We start from the raw sequence: 25,129 nt of genomic DNA on the forward strand, positions 1-25,129 counted from the left end.
AAATACAATTTAGATGGGGCTACTATAAGGTGGGTGCATAACTGGCTGGATAACCGTACTCAGAAAGTTGTTATTAATGGTTCCCAATCCTGCTGGAAAGGCATAACGAGTGGGGTTCCGCAGGGGTCTGTTTTGGGACCGGCTCTGTTCAACATCTTCATTAACGACTTAGATATTGGCATAGAAATTACGCTTATTAAGTTTGCGGATGATACCAAACTGGGAGGGATTGCAACTGCTTTGGAGGACAGGGTCATAATTCAAAATGATCTGGACAAATTGGAGAAATGGTCTGAGGTAAACAGGATGAAGTTTAACAAAGACAAATGCAAAGTGCTCCACTTAGGAAGGAAAAATCAGTTTCACACATACAGAATGGGAAGAGACTGACTAGGAAGGAGTACGGCAGAAAGGGATCTAGGGGTTATAGTGGACCACAAGCTAAATATGAGTCAACAGTGTGATGCTGTTGCAAAAAAAGCAAACATGATTCTGGGATGTATTAACAAGTGTGTTGTGAGCAAGACACGAGAAGTCATTCTTCCGCTCTACTCTGTGCTGGTTAGGCCTCAGCTGGAGTATTGTGTCCAGTTCTGGGCACCGCATTTCAAGAAAGATGTGGAGAAATTGGAGAGGGTCCAGAGAAGAGCAACAAGAATGATTAAAGGTCTTGAGAACATAACCTATGAAGGAAGGCTGAAAGAATTGGGTTTGTTTAGTTTGGAAAAGAGAAGACTGAGGGCTGGTCTATACTTAGCTGCTAGTTCGGCAGCTGGGGATCGAACTTCCGGGTTCGATTTATCGCGTCTGGTCTGGACGCGATAAATCGAACCAGGAAGTGCTCGCCGTCGACTGCGGTACTCCATCTCAATGAGAGGAGTACCGCGGAGTCGACGGGGGAGCCTGCCTGCCCCGTGTGGACCGCGTCTGAACCGCGGTAAGTTCGAAGTAAGGTATGTCGACTTCAGCTACGTTATTCACGTAGCTGAAGTTGCGTACCTTACTTCGACTTGGGGGGTTAGTGTAGACCAGGCCTGAGAGGGGACATGATAGCAGTTTTCAGGTATCTAAAAGGGTGTCATAAGGAGGAGGGAGAAAACTTGTTCTCCTTAGCCTCTAAGGATAGAACAAGAAGCAATGGGCTTAAACTGCAGCAAGGGAGGTCTAGATTGGACATTAGGAAAAAGTTCCTAACTGTCAGGGTGGTTAAACACTGGAATAAATTGCCTAGGGAGGTTGTGGAATCTCCATCTCTGGAGATATTTAAGAGTAGGTTAGATAAATGTCTATCAGGGATGGTCTAGACAGTATTTGGTCCTGCCATGCGGGCAGGGGACTGGACTCGATGATCTCTCGAGGTCCCTTCCAGTCCTAGAATCTATGAATCTATAATACTGAAAAAATCCAAATATTTGAAAATTAGCTAATGCATTCTTTCAATGAAATATTTTAAAGTTTCATAACAATTTTTAGCAAACAAGCTTAATATGCATATATATCAGCTATTTAACAAGATAAGTCAATCAGTTGTGGTAATGATAAAATATAAATATCTACTTTTCAATAGCCAAAATACAGATTTAGGTGATATTAGTCTAAAATTACATAATAATATAGTTATTAATATGGGGTGGGGTGGTGTGATTATGACACATACATGATTTCTTATTAAAGCATTACATTTCCTCTTTAATTTAGGGGAAAAGTTATTCTATTCTGATATTGATGGCCTGCTCCTGCTCCCGTTGAAGTAAATGGCCAGACTTATATTTTCACATAGATTCTACAGTGATAAGTGTGATTAAAAAAGCACCCTATCCCTCAATGATCAATAAGATAGAACTCACATTTACTTCAATCAAAGCAGAATAAAGGCCTGCCAGTCAGTATTAAAATAATCTGGTTAATTAAGTGCATTTCTCTCATCTGCAGTGATTTTATGGTCAAAGTTGTGGAGGTGACAGATAGCAGCCAACAGAAAACATTCAGAGGACATGATGCCCCTGTCCTAAGTCTGTCTTTTGATCCGCAAGATGCTTTTCTGGTAAAACATTTTCCTGTCACTTTCTACCTTGTACTACTTTTTCCTCCAGCAGTTCATATTTTATGTTTCTTATGGGATCTTAAATCATAAAATGGTCCAGAGGCACAGAGGACATTGTTTTTATTTAATTTGTCTACTGAGCATGGCCCATCAAAAGGATCGTGTGAATATCAAACTGTCTCCAATAACCTTAGCTTTACTTTCCTACACATACATTCTCAATGTGAAATTTTTGTATTGTCCTTACTGCTGAGAGGAGAAGTTGATCCACTAATATAATTTAAAACAAAATGTTGATTTTTTAAAAAAAATGACATCTAATTTTAAGTATTTCATTGTGAAGAATTTGTAAATACAGAAGCTTTGGAATGAACAAGAGTTTCATATATTTTCAAACGATGATTTATATTTTATTTAATATAAAAATATAAATCATATACAAGTTATTGTGAGTTTGTTTAAAGGCTGTTCATATAGTATTTGTCTATATTGCTGGCTGTACACCTCTTAAACTTTTAATTGTAGCATGACTTTTGCTACTTTTACTGCGAATTGTTGATGACATTTTAAAAACTACTCTTTCTTATATAGACATCAGCAAGCTGTGATGGGTCTGTCAGAGTATGGAAAATCTCAGATCAGGTAAAATGCTAATCTTTTGGAGTTAAACCTTAGATTTTACTGTGTGTATTTTACAAAAGAATGGTCTTAAGTAAAAGAATGCGTTTTGTCTTTGGATGTGTCAGAATTGGTGTATTGGCAATAAATGGAAAAGATAAATATTTTAAAAATCCTAATTCAGATGAAATCTAATTTGTAGGTTTAATGCTTACAAAAGCTCATAATAATGTAGTTCTCCAGAGTTAGGGCCCAATCCTGCAGAGTTGTGTCTAGAATTGCTTTTGCTTAAGTCCCGTTGACTCTACAATGGGACTCCAAATGGGAGTAATTATACATGGGCTGATTGCAGGATTGAGTAGTATCCTTGTGATTTGCTAGTTTTTAAGACAAATACACACCTAAATTGTCAGACCTAGCATTAGAATCTATGATTGTGGATGCCTTTCATATAGCTATGCTGGCACTGTAACTTTTCGTATGCAATGTTTTGAGATCATAGCTGTGATTTGCATTTTAATGTATAAGCAGTAATATGGGGCACAACAATACAACCCTTTTTTTATTGCTATGATCAAATCCTGCCTTGACACACACCCTGTCCAACCATATTAAAATCACTGTGGTTTTACAAAGTATTAATCGGGTAGAATAACCAATCTGATTTGTACCACATTTAACTAAAAATGAAAGGTTTGCGCTTGGTCTGAGACATTATGCTATATTTTATAAGTAGCTATACTTTTATAAAAATATTTTCACTAAGTTATAAAACCTGGGCATGGTTTTTTATAATAATAATAATAAGACAGACTTACTATCATATTTGAGTGAGAGATATTACTCACTTCCACAATTCTAGTATAATTACCTCTTTTCCCCACACTCCACTTTTAAGACTTTCTTTTTTATAATACCGAAGGATTTTTGCAATTGCAATGTAGAGAACCTAGTTCCTAAATATTCTGTTTTCAGACCTGCGTGACAAGCTGGCCACTGCTGCAGAAGTGTAACGATGTGATAAATGCTAAATCAATATGTAGGCTTGCCTGGCAGCCTAAAAGTGGGAAGGTAAGTGACATATTGTTTTGCTGTCTGTATTAGTCCTCTCTCTCTCTGCGAGTACTTGGCACATTGATTGTTAACAACGGAATTTAATCCAGGCCAATCCATATCCCAACACCAAAAAATAAGAAAAGTGTGTTTGATGAAATTATTGAAAAAAAACAACAAAACCTGGAAATGGATACTTGTTAAAGTACTGTATAGCCAGTGCCAAAGTGAGGCTGGCAATACTCCAGCTGTCAGCCTGATACAGTATTATATATTCAAGTTATGCTGAACAGGAAGGAACCCTGTTGGTGGGGAAATAACTTCTTTGTTCACTACTAGGTATCAAAGTGGTTCAGTCGTTCTTTCATGTAAGTAAACTTTATACTGTGAATAATTTCTATTGTATAAATAAACAAGCCTTTTAAATAATAAGTTACTGTATTTTCAACAGAAGAATAAAATTGATTTTAGTGTGAATGAAGAAATGCTGATTGTTACATTACAAATAAAATGTATATATAATGTGAAACTTACCCTACCATGCACATAGCCATAGTAAAGGGGCTTTGGACAGGGAGCTAAGTGAAAGTGGGAGATATGGAAAAATCTCTCTTCCAGCTTATGATCTGAAAAAATGGTTGCAACTTCTACACCCCCTGTGCGGTTCCCATCCACTGGATCTGCATAAGTGCATTTCCATTGTCCCCTCACAAACCTTGTCTGAATAATCCACTTCAGGCCATCTTGTTCTCAGGCTTTATGTAGAGTCTCTTAGCCCATGTCCACTAGCACTGGTACCAGGAGGCTTAAGTGGTGCAGAAGACCATGTATCACCTTTTTGAGCCTGCTTGAATATCACTTACAGTCCATTAGATTTGCATGTTGCTCTACAGGTATACAATTTGTATACAATTCTAAAACAGTAACAGTTTTGATTGGCAGAACAATCTATATTGCATTCATATTTTGAAATTTAAACAAATGTATTATTTTTCTTATTTAGACATAATGTAAGAAGTACTTTGACCTACAGTGGTCTATGGGGTGACTGGCAATAACTTTGTTTTTTTCCTTGTTTTTTTGTACTCTTTGAATTAGGTGAAATTATCTTGTTTAGGAATCAAAGATTTATATATAAAATATTATCAAACAATATAAGTATAAGATATTAATAAATCCGCTCAAAAGGTTTTATAGATATCAACTTTTGAAGGGGTCCATTGGGGGAAGTTTTATTTATAAGCAGTTGAAAACTATTTATAAATTTTGCTAGCTGTTCCAAAGGTCAGAATTTCTGTAATTTTCAGGGTCAGCAGTCAGCCTTTTCATCCTTCTGCCAGAAATAAATGCAGATTAAAATACAAACTGCTGTGCTCAAATATGCTTACTTACGGTTTCTTGAAATTTCCAATATAATTCACAATGTTTTGTCTGTCTTTATTGTATCAATCAACAATGTTGAGATGCTAATTAAAAGATACTGTGTCAGATTGGCTGTTGTGGCAGTTACAACTATAATATCCCTTCTGAATAAAGGAACTACACTGCTTGTTGGCTGCTGTAATTAGCCTTATTTGAATGGGAAGGGAAACGTGAAATAAAAATAAACTGTTTAAAAAAATTTGATTTGTCCTAAATTAACACTTTTTTCCCCCTGAATAGTTACTAGCAGTTCCAGTTGAGAAAGTTGTTAAACTGTACAGAAGAGAAACTTGGGATAATCAATTTGATCTTTCAGATAATTTCATTACTCAGGTAAGTGCGTGCCCTAAATCATAGGTTTGCAAACTTTGTCATAGGGTGAAACACATCCTCTTAGAAATTGTCTCATGGACATCTACCCTCCAGGTCAATTTCCCTCTCATTTGCAATCTTGTGGAATCTACAGCAGTAGTTTAGATACTTTCCTAATATTACTTTTCTGTATAAAGTGTTTTGAAGTATCCTTGGATGCAATGTGGTAGAAAATCAAGAGGAGAGACAGCAACACGTAACCAGCCAGGTCTCTGTGGGCCTGAGTTTGGGAACATCTGTTCCAGATGTTTGTTCCAAATAGATTTAATACAAAAAGAACTGTTAGGAATATTTCTTTGCTTGCTTGCATAGTAGAGGTTTCATTATTCTATTTATATTTTGATGAATTGAAATCTGCCTACATAGTAGGGAAATAGCAACTTTGCTATCCCCTGTCTTATAACATCACGTCTTTGGAGATCGCTGGGTAGAAGAATGCTAATTCACCTACATGGTAATTTAGATATATGTGTACCTAGGCCTACAAGAGTCTTGGTACAGTACATGTGTAAATCACTGGGCGAATCGTCAATGGAACAGATCTTAATAGTCTTTCAAATATTAAAATATAAAACAGTCTTTTATGTGTACCTAACTCCACCTAAAATGGTTGCTTTTTGCAGTTGCAAAATGCATTTTGCTTCTGTCCACGTGTTGCAGGACATTCGAAAAACTCAGACTTTGTTGCACTTCTCTACAGCATGAAGTGACTGAAAAGAAGTACTCTGAATGAAAAGGAATAAAAAATGTGCTGATTTTTAAAGAGTGGCTCTTACACGAGGGTAGCAAAAAATCCTCCCACGGACAGCTGGATACAGTTTGCTAAAAGTTCTTAATCTTTTTCATAGATGTCTATTTTACTATACAGGACCAAGAACATTGTCAGCGCTCAACTAATAGTAATGTCTACTTTCCCTAGACTCTGAGTATTGTGACCTGGTCTCCGTGCGGACAGTATGTGGCAGCTGGAAGTGTCGATGGTTCTATAGCAGTTTGGAACGTGGACGCTCAGGAGTGCGTGGAGAGGTATTCATTGCTTTCCATACAATATATAAATGTTTATCTATTGTTTTCACAAAGGGGAGTTTTTTCTTATCCCTTATTTTTAGACTTTGTCCATGTAAATAGATACATAATTTTCTTATAGAAAGCTATTAAAAAGATATATGTTTAGATTTACAAAAAATTCCACTTTCTCTTGCACTCAAGGGAGCTCAGGGGCTGCTTGAGATACTTTACCTCTTCCCCTCACCAGGAGCAACTTCCCAGAAAGAGGGAGGGGAGTAGGCAAAGCCAAGGCATCATCACACATGTACACATAGTGTGCAGTGTGCACCATGCTTTCCTCTCAGGGTAACCAGGATAACCTCTCTGGGAGGTATTCTCACTTTGAGTCAGAATGTCTCCTGGCAATTCTTCTGGGGCAGGGACCCGAGTGTGGGTTTATGACTAAATACCCCTATCTAGCCCTCAGTGGATAAGGTGATGCATTTATTACTCACCTTCATCCTTTGGTTAATTTATAAAGATTAGTGTTGTGATAGGCTGTGAGGGGACTATAGCTTTGAGCCTCCCGAAAGGGCAAGAACAATGGCTCTTGTGATGCATTTTTTCAAGAATGGGATACTTAAAACAGGAGGTGGGGAAATAGAGTGGTTGACTCCTTGATGAATCTTTTTCTCCTTTGCCCCAAAGGAGAAAAGGCAGAACCTGATTGTGCTACTGTCTTGTTAGTAAAGTATCTCTGTTCCATAAGTATGATGAAGTGAGGAGGAGGGAGGGGTTTTGCATGTGAATAAGTCAGATAAGAAACATGATTAATAGTTTTAAAATACATGTTAGGAGCCCAGGAAGATTATACACCGATGATTCGTAGGAGGACACTTACATGAGAACAAAGGGAGAGAGGAGACTTAATCCATTTGACATTTGAGGCAAAGGGCTAATTAGTCAAATATGATTCACGAGAGCAGCCGTGTGTGCTATTGTAACTGGACAATTCAGCAGGACATGTCTGCTGGGGAATTACTTCTCTTTTTCCACCTATAGTGGGAAATTATCATTTCATGAATATAATTCTGATTTATTAATTGTTTTAAAACTCTAATTGATTTTCTTCATACGAAAGGAAGAACTTTTAGGTGCTATATTACATATTTCTGCTAACTTCACTTCACTTCATAGACTTTGAGGCCAGAAGGGACCATCATGATCATCTAGACCAGTGATACTCAGTAGGCGGCCCGCAGGCCCGACAAAGCTTCCTGTATGACCCGCCAGCTCACCTTAAAAATATGTTCCGCTGCCTGTCATTTGCCTATGATTTCCTTAGTAAGTAACAAGGAGTCTGGTGGCACCATAAAGACTAACAGATTTATTTACCCACGAAAGCTTATTCCCCAATAAATCTGTTAGTCTTTAAGGTGCCACCGGACCCCTTGTTGTTTTTGTGGATACAGACTAACTCGGCTGCCCCCTGATACTTAGTAAGTAATTTACTTGCAATGCTTAATTTGTAATGAAAGAGGTGCCGGGGACTCAGCCCCAGCGAGTCCTGGCACAAATTAAGCGACTGGAGAGGGGCAGCTGCTGGCTGGGTGCCCAGCTCTGAAGGCAGCGCTGCCACCAGCAGCAGCACAGAGGTAAGGGTGGCATGGTAGTGCCACTCTTTTGCGCTGCTGCTGACAATGGCGCTGCCTTAAGAGGTGGGCAGCCGGAGCTGGGCAGCTGCTGGCTGGGAGTCCAGAGGTGCCAGGGCTGAGCCCCAGCATCCCCTGGCACAAATTAAGCACTGCTTACTGGATCCTAAGTTCTCGTGATAGCATTGGCTATGATTGAGCTAGGATGCTGCCCATTTTTTCATTAATGATGGAAATGAAGCCAAAAATGAATGCGAGTGGGAGTAAACATTGCAAAGTCGACAGCAAAAACCAAGCTTTTAACCCAAACTGGACAGCCAATTTTCCTCGTTTAAACGCAAAACCTTTGAGTTTAATATGCCAAACCACTGTATCCATCTGTAAGGTCATCAATGTGAGGTGACACTTTGAATCAAAGCACAGTAACTTCAACACGGCCTAGCCTCCTGGCAGTGTTGCAAGACGTGACAAAATTGAAAATCTGAAGTCTTCGTATTACATTTCAAATGTCATTCTCACAACATCAGCGACTACAGGAAAAAGCAACAGCTGCTTCTCTTCGGATAATGTTGGTACTAGCTAAAAAGAAAAAGCCTTTCTTGGGTGCCAAGCTTGTGAAGAAATGCCATTGGAAATGCTGGAGGAGCTTTTTGCCAGGGATAAAAACAAAGATGACAATGTGAACCATATGAAGCAAATTCCCCTGTCTGATTCCATGGCAGTGCAAAGATTGGAGGTAATTTACGAGGATTGTTTGTCAGCACTTCTTTCTGATTTAAAAAATGCCAAATACATGTCTCTTTCAGTGGACAAATCAAGCGATTTAAGTGACACTGCCCAGCTATCACTGCTTGTTAGATTTTATAATGGTGAAATTTTCAAGGAAGAATTTTTGTGCTTAAAACCATTAGAATCCTACTCCACAGGAGAGAGAATTTTTGAAAAGGTAAAAGACTTTTTTGAAAAAAATGGTTTAGATCTGCAGAAAGTAAATTTGATTGTTACAGATTGGCAGGGAAAGAAAAGGGCTTTGCTTCACGTTTGGCAGCGATACACCCTTCATTAAATACACGTCACTGCATCATTCACCAGACTGTCCTATGCAGTAAAAAATTTTTTTTCAAGTCCCCAGACAATGGGTATTGTGATGACATTAATGAACTACATACATTCAACTTCTAACTTGCAACATAGTCTTTTTAAAGCTTTTTTTACAAGACGTTTCAGCTGAATACAGTGACCTGTTGCAGCACAACGACATTCACTGGTTAAGTAGGAGGTGCATGTTAGAGAAGTTTTGTGCACTTCAAAAAGAAATAATCAAATTTCTTTCAAACCACAGTACCAAGGCTTGCGAGTTCCTGGAATTTATAAATGATGTCTCCTCTATGTCACAGGTAACTTTTCTGTACGATATTACTGGTCACTTGAATTCCCTCAGCTTGCAGCTCCAAGGCCATGCAAGCAGTGTCGGGGATCTGTTTGAAAAAGTGTGTGCCTTTCAGAAGAATCATGAAATCTTTCAGACAGACTTAACGGGAAAGATGCTGCATTTTCCCACATTGCATTTTGTTGTTACAGATGAAACTTCAATGAAAACGATCCAAGAATTCCTAAACAATCTGATTGAAAATTTTAAAATGTGATTTGAGAATTTTAAAATTCCAAAGGATTTGCTTTTATTTATTTGTCATCCGTTTGTTGTTTCTGCTGGTGGACCTTGCCCTTCTAAAGCAAAGAACATTCTTGATTTAATTGATGAAGGTTCCCTTCAAGTAGAAATTGTAAGGCTCCAGAGCTCAGATGTCTTGAAGGCAAAATTCAGAGAAGTGGGACTTGTGATTTCTGGACTCAATATGCTGAGCCGTTTCAGAATAGCCAGAATCTAGCCATCTATCTTTCAACATACCTCTGCGAATCTGGGTTTTCTACCATGAACATTATAAAAAAACAACGCTGCAATTGCCTGACAGATGAGCATCTTCAACAGTGCGTGTGCCTTGCCCTGACCTCCTACAAAACACTCTTCGCAAAGCTTGCCAGAGATCGTCAATGTCACTTCTCCCATTAGATATTACCTTTTGTTTCTGGCAATCATGTTGATTTATACATTTTGTTAAAAGAAACACTAATACTTATGTTGCAGTCAGGGTCTTTATTTATTGGCAGCTGAAGTTTTGTTTTGTGTTGTCAGCCTTCTGCACTAATGGCCCGCCTCTTGTCATAAAATTCTCAAATCAGCCCATGGGTAAATCTAATTGAGTATTCCTGATCTAGACTGACTTCCTGCACATCACAGGCCACAGATCTGACCCTCTCCCCGCCCCCCACTCCTGCAATAGGCCCATAACCTCTGGCTGAGTTATTGAAGTCCTCGGATCTTGATTTTTAAAGACTTCAAGTTACAGAGAATCCACCATTTACTCTAGTTCAAACCAGCAAGTGACCCATGCTGCAGAGGAAGGCGAAACCCCCGGTGGATCTCTACCAATCTGACCTGGGGGAATAATTCCTTCCCAATCCCAAATACAGCGATCAGTTAGACCCTGAGCATGTGAGCGAGTCTCACCAGCGAGACACATGGGAAAAAATTCTCTCCCCCAGAACTCTCCCCATCTAAAGTCCCATTTGTGGCCCTTGGAGATATTTGCTAATAGCAGTCATGGATGTGGTGTATGCCATTGGAGGCAACCTCATCATACCATCTTCTCCATAAATTTATCAAGCTCAGTCTTGAAACAAGTTAGTTTTTTTTGCCCACACTACTCCCTTTGAAAGGCTGTCCCAGAACGCTGCTACTCTGATGGTTAGAAATCTTTGTCTAATTTCAAGCCTAATCTTGTTGATGGCCAGTTTATATCCATATGTTCTTGTGCCAACATTAGCCCTTTACTTAAATAACTCTTTTCCCTTCCTGTTGTTTATTCCACTAATGTATTTATAGAGAGCAATCATATCTTCCCTCAGCCTTTGTTTTTTTTTTTTTAGCTAAACAAGCCAAGCTCCTTAAGTTTCCTGTCATAAGGCAGTTTCTCCATTTCTCTAATCATTGTAGTAGCCCTTCTCTGCACCTCTTAATTTTGTTGTTGCTACATTTATCTATATGTTGTTTTATAGCACCAAGGAGCACTAGAACTTTGCAGAATACACTTATGAAGGTTCCTACCTTAAGAAGCTTAAAAACATTTTTTGTTTTTAGGATGAAACATGAGAAAGGTTACACCATCTGTGGGCTGGCATGGCACCCCAAAGGTGGGCAAATAGCATATACAGACACTGAAGGAAATCTGGGGCTGCTTGAGAATGTTTGTAATAGAGATGGAAAGAAATCAAGTGGCAAGGTAATAAAAATATTACTTAACCCTCATCTGTATTGGTTAAGCAATCATTCTTATTTTGACTGAGCACATAAAAACTCAAAGCTCTAGCAGACTCAGCCCGTTTGGTTTGGTTATTAGCTAATCCAATTTGTGAATGCCAGGTTCAGAAAAATGCTCTTTGATTACTGTTATTTCACTTTAGGTCTCCAGTGCAGTGACAAAGGACTACAATGATCTTTTTGATGAAGATGATGACTTTTTAAACACAGACCTGATTGAGCCACGATCATCTCCAAGGGTCGTATCTAATGAGGAAGATGATGATGATGACGACCTCATGCTAGCTTCAGGCCATCCTAGACACCGAGGGGCAATAATAGAGGATGATGAGAACTCACTAGGTACAGAATGAACTGGCTCTTATAGTGTTTTTTCAGGATCTGATAGTGTTTTATTGAGTCTTACCTACATCCTCTGTTCAAATACGGCCTCTGTTTTATCACACTACACAGTTTTTAGTGTTTTCTTTAATTGTTTTCTATCTCATCTGCCATGGTAATTCTCTGATATTAAAGTTTTACCTTCTAGATACTGCACTGATGAAAGTTAATTCCAATCTTGAAAAAGATGATGACAATGACCAAGATGGTAGCATTCCAGTTCTGCCAGTATCAACCACCCAAAGACCTTTCTATGACGGACCAATGCCAACCCCCCAACAAAAGCCATTCCAGTCTGGTTCCACCCCTTCGCACCTCACGCACCGCTTCATGGTAAGTCTAATTTTATCTATGGCTGCGTTGATTGGTATGATAACTTCTGCAGTAATTACTGACACTACTTCTTGTTTGACTTGTCTAAGACTAAAATCAAATTTTTTACTGTTATCTTGGAAAGCTGTAAAATTTGACATAACTCTGAAGCTAAATAATAAAAGTAGCCTTCTGTTAATACCCAGAACTCTTAATGGTATACTTTGCACTTAGCATCTTTTACCTGTAAATCTCAAAGTACTTCTAAAAAGATGGGTAAGCATTATATATAGAATATATATATATCCCCATTTTACACATAGAGAAACTTGGCTGTAGAGAGGTTAAATAACTTGCCCAAATCATACATGAGTTAGAAGTTCCTATTTTTATTTATTTTGATGTAGACACAATATTTAGTTTTAAGGGAAAATTAAAATATGACATTTTGTACCTGTGCTATTGCATTCTAGATAAAATACTCTTTTAAATCGTTTATCTTCAACTGTGACTAAGATTAAGATTTTGTCACTGTTATTTTTAGTAAAAGTCAGGGACAGGTTGCGGGCAATAAACAAAAATTCACGGAAGCCTGCGACCTTTCCATGACTTTTACTAAAAATAACTGGGGTGGGGGGAAAGGCTGACTGCTGGGGGGACTGACAGCCCAGGTCCCACTGTGGGGGGGGGGGCACTGACAGTTCCTGCTGCTATGGGTGGGAGGGGGAGGACAGTGCCAACTCCAGCCCTGGCTGCTGACAGCTCCAGCTGTGGCTGCTGGGAGGCACGGGGAGCGGGGACAGCTCCAGCTCCGGCCATAGGGAGGAGCAGGGGGACAGTTCCGGCCCCAGCAGCTGACAGCCACGGCCACTCTGGGTGGGTGGGTTTCTACAGATGAAAGCCAGTTATATTTTTATTCAGGAGCCATGAATTTGATTTAAAAAAAAAAAAACTTTTTAAGCTGTTCATAGGTGTGAATAATTTAACTAGCTTCTTTGGAATTGCTCATATTCTTCATCTTTTGTCTTATAGGTGTGGAACTCTATTGGTATTATTCGTTGTTATAATGATGAGCAAGACAACGCTATAGATGTGGAGTTTCACGATACCTCTATACATCATGCAACACACTTGCCAAATTCTCTGAATCACACAATGGCTGATCTCTCCAGTGAAGCTATCCTGTTGGCATGTGAGAGTACAGAGGAACTTGCAAGGTAAACTGTAGTGCATCTGCATGGAACCTGTACTGTGGAATTAAAGTCAGCATGTTCGAAGAGCTCTTTGTAGTTATAACTCTTTGGTTCTTGATTTTAAAAAAAAAAAAAATGGTGGTAGATTTTCACATCCTTCCACTATGTAGATTTAAGGAGTATCCTAATACTTTATGTAGTGCAGTTAGCTTTTCTTTGTTTCTTGTTATTTGAAGTTCTTCTGTCTTTCCAAGTGTATATTGGAAGATTTTAATGCATTGATGTCTCAAGAGAAACTGTACATACTAATGACAGAATTTCAATCCCCTCAAGTCAATAATGCATGATAAGGTACTGTTGGCCAGGTTGTTACTTCTCTCTGCAGTAGTAGGAGTGATGATAGAAAGCTATTGTGTCTGAACATTGGTGTGGAGATGCATTTTAGCTGCAGGGCACACACTGACAGAATGACTTAAGTTGTGCACTGTATAGTGCTTCTTAGAACCTGCTGATGAAACGTGCAGTACATGCTTTCCAACAGCAGCTGGGCATGCTAGAATGTTCTCCCTTACACTTAAGGAGTAATAGCAATAACATTCTGCCTGATTCTTAAGTGAGTGTTTTGGGGAGAGAAGGATCTTCTACCCATTTCCTCACCCAGTTCGTCCATGTACAACTAGCCAAAATGTAGCTCTTAATTTATAAAATGTGATCAGCATCTACTAGTTATAGGAGCTCTGAAAAACCTGTAAGTTTTTCAAGGCTTTTTCAAAAGTGTGTCAAACACTTGGGGTACCGTGTCAAACACTTGGGAGTCTGCCTTTTTTGCCTTCTGGTGTTTGAATGTAACAGGACTCTAAAGTGGCTGTATTTTTAAATTTGCCATATGAAAGATGTTGCACTTGAAATTCCACTTTTAAATGACAACCAGGAATATAATGGGCAGTAATGAATCATGGACACAGGGATCAAACCCTAAACATGTAGCCCTATCCCTGGGTAGATCTTACTTACCCCTGACAGATATCTGTGGGAGTTGTCTGTCTTTTTTATTTTTTTTATATCCTTGCAGCACTGAATAGAACTATTCATGCAAATAAACTCTCATCAAATTGAATTTTTTAAAGCAATTTGCTTATGTCTATCTCTTAAAGCTTAAATTTTAAAAACTAAAAGTTTTAATAAAAAAACAACAGAATTTGTCAGGAAAATGTGACAAGATTTGTAGGGCCTGATTTTCAGGCGTGGTTAGCACCCTCCGCTCCCATTAATTTTAATTGGAGTTGGAGTTGCTCAGCGCATCTGAAGATCCCACCCATAGACTCCAATCAGATTCCACATCATGCTTTTGAAGAATCTGGATTGCTGAAGCTTGGATTTCTGAAGCTGCAAATTGAATTGGATGATCAGTCACTGAGCAATAGGATTATAAATGGTAATCTGCAAGTATCATGCCATTTCACTTGTCTGATAGTTGCAAATTGTAGGTAATCCCCAGACTCAGAAAACAATAAAACTTTACAGAGCACAGGTAAGTGGACGGTGTATTTTAAGTTACGCTGTCTATTTCAGATTTAAATGTTTAAATGTTTTCCTTTTATTCCTCTCATTTTTTAGCAAACTTCATTGCGTTCATTTTAGCTCTTGGGATTCCAACAAGGAATGGACAGTAGATATGCCAAAGGATGAAGATATTGAAGCTATTTGTCTGGGTCAGGGCTGGGCTGCTTGTGCCACTAGTGCCATGCTAACTCGTGTGTTTACAATTGGTGGAGTTCAGAAAGAGATCTTCAGTCTCCCTGGTCCAGTGGTGTCAATGGCGGGACATGGAGAGCAGCTTGTGGTTATTTATCACAGAGGTACTCTTCTTCCTCTCATACTTTTTTTCTGGTTTGTTTTAAAGCCCTACCATCTCTTGTTAGTGATTTCAAGTATTGGTTTATTGTGCATGGTCACCAATTCTTTTCTTTTCCTCACTCTGTGCTTCCTCTCTCCTCCTCCACCAGTTACTCCTTTTATTGCTGCAAACCCACAAATGTCATTAAACAAATAAAGCCTACATATTCAAACTCGAGTGCCTTAAATTAGGCACCTAAAAATAAGTAACCTAATTTTGAAAGGTGCTAAGGATGCACAGCTCCCATTGACTTCAGTAGGAGTTGTAGGTGCTCAACACTTGTGAAAATCAGCAAAAAAAATTGTTGCTTGAAATTTTAGGCACTCAAGTTTGCAAATGTTGGCCTCATTGCATATTTATACACCTCTATCACTTAAAATATCTTGAATTCTGAAGAAGAATATGCTATAGACATTTAATTGCTAGGCAGGAACAAATGAAATGTTTTGATAATTGGCTAAGTTTGGGGGGAGAGGATCATAACTGTAAGATAGCCATGATCCAACTTGGATTTCAGATACACGGGAGCAAATTGCCCCTGTAGTTTGTAAAAACAAATATTACGCATGTGCTTGTAAGAGCTGTAGCTGATCTTATAAGATGCACACAATATGTACCCACATATCTGAGATCAGAATTGGGCTCTCAGTTATTTGACCTAGGAGTTAAGGCATAGACCTGAAATAGAATTAGTCAGGTAAGTGTTCAATTAAAAACTTATATTTAAAATGAGCTCAGATAGAGGAAGATGCATTTTACCATCAGATTCTGTCTAATCAAGTCTAAAATTATATTGTTATGCAACACAGTCATTGGGTCGACCTTCTTTTCTTACTAGGTACTGGCTTTGATGGGGACCAGTGCCTTGGAGTACAGCTGATAGAGTTAGGAAAAAAGAAGAGACAGGTTTTACATGGAAACCCACTTCCTCTTACAAGGAAATCCTACCTGATGTGGGTAGGATTTTCAGCAGAAGGTAAGATGATGCAGCTATGTGATGAGAGTTCCAGTGAGCAACCTTGGCTCTCTTTTAGATGGAGAATTTTACAGACGCATTCACCTAATTTTTTAAAAAATAAGATGTTCCTGTAACTCCAATTTGTTTTGAAAGTCTCGTGACCATTGATCCATCCATCTTCCTCTGATATAAATGTGGTAATTGGAAATCTTAGTGCATTTACAATATTAAAAAAATACATTAAAATGTTACCAAAAAACCTTGAGCCAATCAGCTTCCCTCCTGCCTCCCTCCAAAAAAGTTACATCTCTGCCATTCTACTGAAATAGAAAAAAACTTGAGATCTGTCCCAAATATATCTGCTTAGGGAAAAGCCTGTGAGAAAAATAGATGAGCCCTATAGCATTCTATGAAGGTCAACAAAGTCTCCTCTGTCAGATCAATGTGTGGAGTGAGTTCTGGAACTGAGGGCCCGTAGCTGGGAACACTATGCCACCAACCACTCCCCTTTTAAATGTGGGGGCTTTTAAGTCAGTTCTTCAACTGACCTCAACTGCTGTGGTATAACATGAGGAGAGGTGTTCTCTGCAATAGTCAGGAACAAAATTATAAAGTTATTTTATAGGTTGCAGCCAACACCTTGACTTGCACCTGGACACAAATTAGAAACAAGAGTACCCTGTGGACTACAGGTGTCATTCTCCCAGCGAGAAGCACCACTAAATATTCAGGAATTGCATTCTGCACTAGCTGAAATGTGAGTGGTCTTCAATGATAGCTTTGTGTGCAATAATAATTGCAGCTTGAGGTGACAAAGACCGGATAACTGGACAGCTTTGTATCCAAAAAGAGAGGTTCCAATCTGCTAGTTCTACATAGACGAGAAGAACCCTTCTTGGCTACTAATGCTACTTGAGTGCTAAAAAATACTGGGGTTCTAGCAGGATCCCTGGCTTGTACACCTTACTGACTAAATGCAGATAAACACCCTCTAGTCCAAGGACAGGTATCAGCCCTAACATCTCTTCTGAATATTTTCTGTGCCAACCAGTATTACCTCTTTCTTCTGTGGATTGAGTCTCCACCATCTAACCTTCATCCAGGCCCCAATTTTGGCTGGATAGTGAGAAAGCAGAGAGACTGCACCATCTGAATCAAATATAGATGATGTTTACAGCTGCTAAGTAGTTGAATTTGGGAACTACCTGCTTGGGAGTTTCAGGATAAATTGCAAATACTGCTGTGCCTCGGGCTGAGGAGAGAAACCTTCTTTCTGTTGAACTTCTAACTTCTGAGACTTATAGTAGAAAAAGTGCTTATTCCTAACGTTGGGGTTTTTCCTAAAGTAGCTTATTTTCTGTCAAATTCTTAAGATCTTTCAGGAATTTCAATGTCTTGCGTATCTCCATGTTTAAATGTCAGTTTGAATAATCTGGCCAGCAGGTGGTGCAGCTTTCTAAGCAAACAATAGTTTCTCCCAAACAGTTTGTACTTTTGGGCTGGATGACATTACTTAATATTTGGGCATCCTCACCACTGCTGTCTAGCAGCATCTGCCCATAAATCCTTAGTCCTATTGCGGCCGTAGATTGAGTTGGCTGCCAGAACAATGCTTGTGTTTGTTACAAATAGGTACCCCATGTTATGTGGATTCTGAGGGAATTGTGAAGATGTTGAACAGAGGACTTGGGAACACCTGGATTCCAGTATGTGACACAAGAGAATACTGCAAAGGAAAATCTGATCATTATTGGGTAATTGGCATCCATGAAAACCCCCAGCAGCTGAGGTGGGATATTGCAAAGAGAGTTACTTATGCGTTTGTCTTGGCCATGGTATACGTTACGTTTCCCCTTTATAATAATAGAAACTATAAAGAAACTTTAACTAACATGATTTTTAAAGGGTAAATAGCTAATAAATATGCTCAGAAAGTGATCCAATTATATATGTAATTTTTAAAATGGACATTTAATTACTAAATTGACCTTGAATAAAATTGTCAGTAACAATTTGAATAAGAAATTTCTAATGTGTGGCTAACAGGCATCTTACATTTTATCCTGAATTACAAACCTTATTAAAATTACAATTTTCTAAAGCAAATAAGTTTGTAAGCTTTCTTCTGACTATGGGGTTCCTAAAACAGCATCATAAGCTCCCAATTCCATTTGGTCCAGTCCTACATTGCTTTTTTAACACCTTGATTACTTTGTATACCTTTCCCCCGTGTATCCCCTCAATAATTGCCAGATCCTGCAGTGGCATCCACGTGGGTGGATCCCTGTGCGGATCCAGATGTAGCTGGTTATTTGTGTGATAATACTTAGCCTATGACTGTGAGGAGCTGAGAGTGAACTGTCATTTTATAGAACAATATATGACAATAACATTGTTTTAAGTAATTGATAGTTTTCTATCCCTTTTTTTAATGCACCCACGCATCCTATCTGTTTAATTGCTGATCCACACTAGGTTGGCCTTTTTATTCAGCTATCTGACTTCTACATCCTTTTCCGGAGAGGTTCCCGCCAGTTCTGAACCCATCAGCTTGTTTTTTCAATGGTGCACCACCCTACAGACTGCTGGCAGATAAATTTAGAAAAAATGTACAGTAGAAGCTCAAAGGTACGAACACCAGAGTTACGGACTTACCGGTCAACCAGACACCATGTGGAACTGGAAGTAATCAATCAGGCAGCAGCGGAGACAAAAAAAACCCCAAAAACAACCAGCTCATGCCTTCAGCCACAGCGGATTGGGGCTGCAGCCACAGGGTGGGAGAGGGTCAGGAAAGGGGGCTTGGGGCTTCTGAACCTCAGGAGCACCTGGGCTCAGGGCTTTAGATCGGGGGGGGGGGCGGAAGCGCTGGGGCTCAACACTTCAGCCCTGTGGCTCCGTTCCCAGCTTCAATTTAGCTACGAGGGGAGTGCTGGTTTCAGCTTCAGCGCTCCCCCCGTAGCTAAAGCCCCAACCCCTGGCATGTTTCCCCCCTGGCTGAAACTGGGAGCGGCTGAAACTGGGAGGAGAGCCGTGGGGAGCCCCAAGCCCCGGCGCCCCCTGTGAGGCTGAAACAGGGAGAGGAGCCATGGGGCTGAAGTCCCGAGCCCCAGCACTCCAGGTCTAAAGCCCTGAGCCGTGGTGCTCCCGCGGGGCATTCCTGAGGTGTCCATAACTCTGAGGTTCTCCTGTAATTCAAAATGGAGCTTTTTACACTCCTCTGTAGTGTTTTATTAAGTGAAAGTGTTTTGTGTCACTGGCAGACTTCAATTCACTGTCCACTTCCTCTTCCAGATCTTTAAATAACCCTGGTCTCCAGGAAACTCATTAAAATGTATATCAAACTGGTGGGATGACTAAGTCAGTCATCATGAGTTTTTTTTCCTCCTGCTCTAAAGAAAAAGTGTGCTCCTCTATGAATTACAAAGAACGTTTTATTCAAAGCCACCACAACTGCTAAAGATAAGAAAGCAGGGGAGGGTCATTGTTTGGTGTTTCATTTATCAAACCTTATGTAGTAATTGACACACGTAGCCAGACGAGTAATGCTTCCTCTTGTTTTATGCAGTGTTTGAAACAACATCACTTAAGGAGAAATTTTGTTAATGCTGCAGTGATGCAGCTGTATAGATCACCTTTCCCAACCTGACATTTTACTTAGCTGAACCCAGCAAGAGTGTACCGGCTTAAATGCCATTATAGTGCTACAATAACGTTAGAGTCACTTTATTCAGGACTGTATGTGTGATCCAGTATGTCAAAAAGCAGAACATGCTACAGGACTCTTTCTAGAGAGAGTGTGTGTGTGTATGTGTGAGTATATATATCCCTTTCCATCACACACTCCATTCCTCAGCCAAAAATAAAACAAACAATAAGAAAGGCAGCTCAAATTTTGCAATTATCTTCAGTTTTTCTGTGGACCATGTTTCGGATAAATTGGAATTTATAGTTTCTAGAATATACTAAATCGTGTGTTAGAAATTTGCTATAATGTTTTTATTGTTTGCCGTATTTAAAGTATCTAAAGTGAACAAGAGAATGGAATAGGGTACTCTGGTGTAGCTGACATTGTGGAGCATATGTTCTGGTCATTTCATGAGCTTTTATTTGGTTCACCAGTTGCACAGATGTAAAAATATATTTAATCCCATCGCTACAATATTGATTTAACGGTTAGGATATACAATTTTTGTAAATAACAAATCCTGTTAAAATATCTTGTTCCTTCTATATTCTTGGGAGACCTGACTTGCAATTAGGCTTTTGTGTAGATTTTGAGTGGTTTGTATGTGTTTTGTTTTCCTTGGGCAGGTGCATTCCTTGTAAAGGAGCTCGATTCCCTCCTACACTTCCACGTCCTGCTGTAGCAATTTTATCCTTTAAACTTCCTTACTGTCAAATTACAACAGAAAAAGGACAGATGGAGGTATGTAGACTTTACCAACATATTGGGATAAGATTATCTTAAGTGTTCCTAATGAACAGGGGTCCACATTATTAAAACCCTCACTGCAAAGAGGCAAACTATTGAATACGACAGCACTGAACTAGTGTTCTGCTCCTAGGTCAAGGTTGAGGAACATCGGTAGGATAGTATAGGGAAGCTTCCACTTCTGAAGTCCATCTGTACATAAATAGGGGTCTTCAGTCACCAGGGCTGTCAATCTGGCATCTTTCACTAAATTTATTGCAAAATATCTAACCCCAGTAAACAATTTGGGAACCATACTACAAAGAGGCAGCGTAGAGTCTACGGAAGAGATCTAGGCATGGAGTTTGTTCAGGTTTGGTAGTTCATACAAGTTTTTTGTTGCTGAAATAATTGTATGTACCAAGGAGAATAAATATAGAACAAAGTTGATAGAATCAATGTAAGATTACTCATTAAGAAATGCTATCTCCCTTTGATCATCAAAATCTAATCTGTCTGCTTTTCAAAAGTGATTAACGTTTTTTGGCTGCCTTAGTGTTTGGGGTTCAACTTGAAACCCATTATAGGTGTCTATTTTCAGGCAGTGCTGAGCACCCAACTTTTGCAAATCAGGGTCCTTTAAAGTATTTCACTAAGCACCCAAAATTATTAGTCATTCTGAAAATTTTGGTCTTCAGGTTTAATTTGTCTCTTAAACTAGTTGAAAAAAGATGCAAATGCAGAATATTCTTCGGTATCTCTGCAAAAGATCTGTACTTTGCTTCAAATTCTGCTTTGATTTAAACCTCATTTCAGTTGGGGTGCACTGAGTTTTTTAATCTCCATCTCAAAGGCAATTTCATATGTTTTGAAGTCTATGCTCACTGATCTATGTATACAGAAGAAGCTTCAGCAAAAAATACCATATTCTTTTGTGAAGTGTTCAATGGTTTTCCTCCATTTTTCAACAGTACTGACTGAATCTGTCTCTCATTGTCCTTGCCAAGCAGTGGAAGAAGGACGTCCTGAACTGTTAATTTGGCTGGAGGGAGCTTGTATTTTAGGTAGTGTCTACACACTATGGGACTGAATGGTTCCCAGTTGATCCAATGAGCATGGACTAGCTTAAACACAAATGGTTCCGTTTGTGCACGCTAGCCCTGTTTATTTGTGTTTGCAAACTACTGCAGTTTTGTCCAGTGTCCGTGCTAGTGCTGTTTTATACCGTTTCACTTACAATGCCTTCTGGTATTCTATCCTACAGTTTCTGTTACAGCTCCCAGAAGCAGTGGATTCTGGGGATTTTGAAAGGCTGCCAATGCACTGTAGAACAGTAGTAGTAGGACTGTTTGAACTGTTTTATTCTGAATGGTTTAGCATTGTCCACTCTAGCCCTAAACTGGTGAAGGCTCAGATAGTTCAGATTAGACCAGCTGCGAACAAGTATAATACAAATGGTGTGCGTTGGTGCATGTAAGCTGTTTGGAGCTAGGGTTGCCAAACCTCCAGGATTGTCCTGGAGTCTCCAGGAATTAAAGATTAATCTTTAATTAAAGATTATGTCATGTGATGAAACCTCCAGAAATACATACAACCAACATTGGCAACACTATTTGGAGCACTTTTGTGTGTGGACATGATGTGTTTTACAAGCATGCAATAAAGTTAGAATCATAGGACTGGAAAGGACCTTGAGAGGTCATCTAGTCCAGTCCCCTGCACTCATGGCAGGACTAAGTATTATCTAGACCATCCCTGACAGGTGTTTGTCTAACCTGCTCTTTAAAAATCTCCAATGATGGGGATTCCACAACCTCCCTAGGCAATTTATTCCAGTGCTTAGTCACCCTGACAGTTAGGAAGTTTTTCCTAATGTCCAACCTAAACCTCCCTTAGTGCAATTTAAGCCCATTGCTTCTTGTTCTATCTTCAGAGGTTAAGAAAAACAATTTTTCTCCCTCCTCCTTGTAACAACCTTTTATGTACTTAAAAACTGTTATCATGTCCCCTCTCAGTCTTCTCTTCTCCAGACTAAACAAACCCAGTTTTTTCAATCTTCTCTCACAGGTCATATTTTCTAGACCTTAAATCATTTTTGTTGCTCTTCTCTAGACTCTCTCCAATTTGTGCAAGTTCTTAGTGTGGTCTATTTTTCTTTTGCAGATAAAGGCTTAAGGACAAATATCTATCACTTCCCCAATAGGATGTGAAAAGGAACATTAGAGAATAGCTTGATACAAGTTGGTGTAAAGTACTAAGCACCTTTTTTTTTCTGGCCTTTTCCTCTCTCTCTTCTTCAGGAACAATTTTGGCGTTCAGTAGTGTTTCACAACCACTTGGATTATTTATCCAAAAATGGATATGAATATGATGAAAATGCTAAAAATGAGGCAGCAAAAGAACAGCAGGAGCTTTTAATGAAATTGTTTGCTGTAAGTAAAATTTAAATGCAAAAGAAATTAAAACTTATTGTTGAGTATTAATTTTCAGTAGATGGTATTGGATGCTGTTTAATTATGGAGAGCTACTTTGTCATTTTCTTCCATGTGTGCAGTTGTCCACCAAACACGCTGTATGATTTTAGCCTCACTATTGCTTTTCAATTGTGGAAAAGGTGTTGTACAGAGAGAACTCCTTTTTTTTGCTATACCATTAAGTATTGTTGGCACTCTCTGCGTAATAAGTCTAGCACCAGAATACTATAGGTGTTGCAGGGTCAGAATTGAATTGTGTTGGCAGTGCTATGTGAAATGTTTGCATAGTTCCTGCCCACATTGTGCAAATCCTGTTAACTTCTCTTATGCAAGTAGTCCCACTGAAATCAGTAACACTAATCAAGAGAGTCAGTAGAGCAGGATTAGGTCTATCCTTTGTTGTTCAAGGCAGTGTTGTTAAACTTTCACTGTCATGATTACTAAATTTCGGTCTGTGTTGCCTAAGAAAAGTTACTGTCCTTACAAATTACTAGGAGCTATAAGGTATATATACAGGTGTCTGGCTAAGCTATGCCCCTTATGAGATATTAAGTTGGTGGTGGCTAGTGCCATTACTACGATTAATTATTCTCTTTGGGTTATTCTAGGAAGCATGCCTGTGGAGTGTGTAACTAAAGGATTATTTTTCTTTATTAGCTTTCTTGTAAACTGGAACGTGAATTTCGTTGTGTGGAGCTTGCTGACTTGATGACCCAGAATGCTGTCAATTTAGCTATCAAGTATGCATCTCGCTCTAGAAAACTAATATTAGCCCAGCGGCTTAGTGAGATGGCTGTAGAGAAAGCGACAGAGATGGCAGCACCTGAAGAAGATGAGGAGGAGGAGGAGGATTTCCGAAATCATCTGAATGCTGGGTAAAAAGAATTTCAACATGATAAAGAAACCTGCAGGGTTTTTTTAATATGGATATATTCAAAATTATGGTGCAGTCAATTCAATTTTATTGTCCAATGCTATAACTTGCAATATATTTATTAGTGTTAGGACAATTGGCTCTAATCCTAGTGTGATTCTACTCTAAAAATTGTCTATATAAAAGTAGAGCTGTGTTGTTCAATAGCTCTACTCCCTCTGGGGATTCAATGTAATAAGTTAGCTCTGAAGAGCCAGCAAAGCTAGAGAGAGTGGGTTGGTTCATTTCCTGCTTATGTGTTGTTGGAAGAATTTTTATCTAAGTTGCTCAGTTACCACAGTATTGATGGTGGTATTTGAACCTATATAGAATAGAATAGAACTAAGTTCTGATTGCAAACTATTATTGGTGATGATTGAGGCTGAAGGAACTCAGATCAATTTCTTAAGATTCTAGGCTGAGTTGGCAGTGCAGGGACTTAAGGCTGGTCTACACACAAACTGATCCTGAAATAACTAGAACAGTTTAATACACACCTTTTGTTATTAGTGTCCACACGCAGACTTGCACCAAAATAACAAAAATTGTGACTTAAAACCAAGTTAATTATTTCAGTGCAAGAATGTGGTAGAACAGCCCTTAGTTGCGATTTACAGCCAAAGTGGATGTTCCTCACACCCCCTGTCCCCCTAGGAGTAGATAGAGGAATAGAGCTGGTATTAAACGGTGTCACTAATCCAGTGATAGAAAAGCTTTCACAGCCTTTCACCAGCAGTGAGATAATGGCATCACAGTAGAGTGCATAAAGTTAGGAAGCTTATTTTGATAGAAAGAAGTTTAATTTTGCAACAAGTGCAAGGCCCATACATAAAAATGTCTGCAGGTTTACTTCGGAATATGTGGCTGCAAACAGGATGATACCTCCCTTCCAAGTAGTCTGCTCCAATTTCCTGGTTCATGAATGGAAGTCACAGTCTAATGTTGGTGATTTCAGTCTCTTCTAGGGTTGGATTATATCACAAAAACTAGATTGTTCTTATTGCCAGATTCAGTCATTGCTGTAAGAGTCTTGTTGGAAAAAGAGAGCTTCTGTTTACAT

The 25,129-nt window shown here is 39.1% G+C and overlaps 1 protein-coding gene across 1 annotated transcript in view; it reads left to right on the forward strand.

Moving 5' to 3' along the window:
* The window catches only part of WDHD1 (WD repeat and HMG-box DNA binding protein 1), a 44,803-nt gene that overhangs the window by 11,891 nt on the left and 7,783 nt on the right, over positions 1–25,129 (forward strand). The window contains exons 4-18 of the mRNA XM_026654255.2: positions 1,933–2,044; positions 2,636–2,686; positions 3,638–3,733; positions 5,378–5,470; positions 6,429–6,535; positions 11,348–11,489; positions 11,671–11,869; positions 12,057–12,241; positions 13,253–13,437; positions 15,031–15,272; positions 16,149–16,286; positions 17,901–18,057; positions 20,583–20,697; positions 22,983–23,114; positions 23,814–24,031. Coding sequence (XP_026510040.1) covers positions 1,933–2,044; positions 2,636–2,686; positions 3,638–3,733; positions 5,378–5,470; positions 6,429–6,535; positions 11,348–11,489; positions 11,671–11,869; positions 12,057–12,241; positions 13,253–13,437; positions 15,031–15,272; positions 16,149–16,286; positions 17,901–18,057; positions 20,583–20,697; positions 22,983–23,114; positions 23,814–24,031 — 2,172 coding nt within the window. The remainder of the gene's footprint in view (positions 1–1,932; positions 2,045–2,635; positions 2,687–3,637; positions 3,734–5,377; positions 5,471–6,428; positions 6,536–11,347; positions 11,490–11,670; positions 11,870–12,056; positions 12,242–13,252; positions 13,438–15,030; positions 15,273–16,148; positions 16,287–17,900; positions 18,058–20,582; positions 20,698–22,982; positions 23,115–23,813; positions 24,032–25,129) is intronic.

Source organism: Terrapene carolina, unplaced genomic scaffold, assembly GCF_002925995.2.
Source record: "Terrapene carolina triunguis isolate 2854851 unplaced genomic scaffold, T_m_triunguis-2.0 Scaffold189, whole genome shotgun sequence".
In the NCBI taxonomy this organism is placed as follows: domain Eukaryota; kingdom Metazoa; phylum Chordata; order Testudines; family Emydidae; genus Terrapene; species Terrapene triunguis.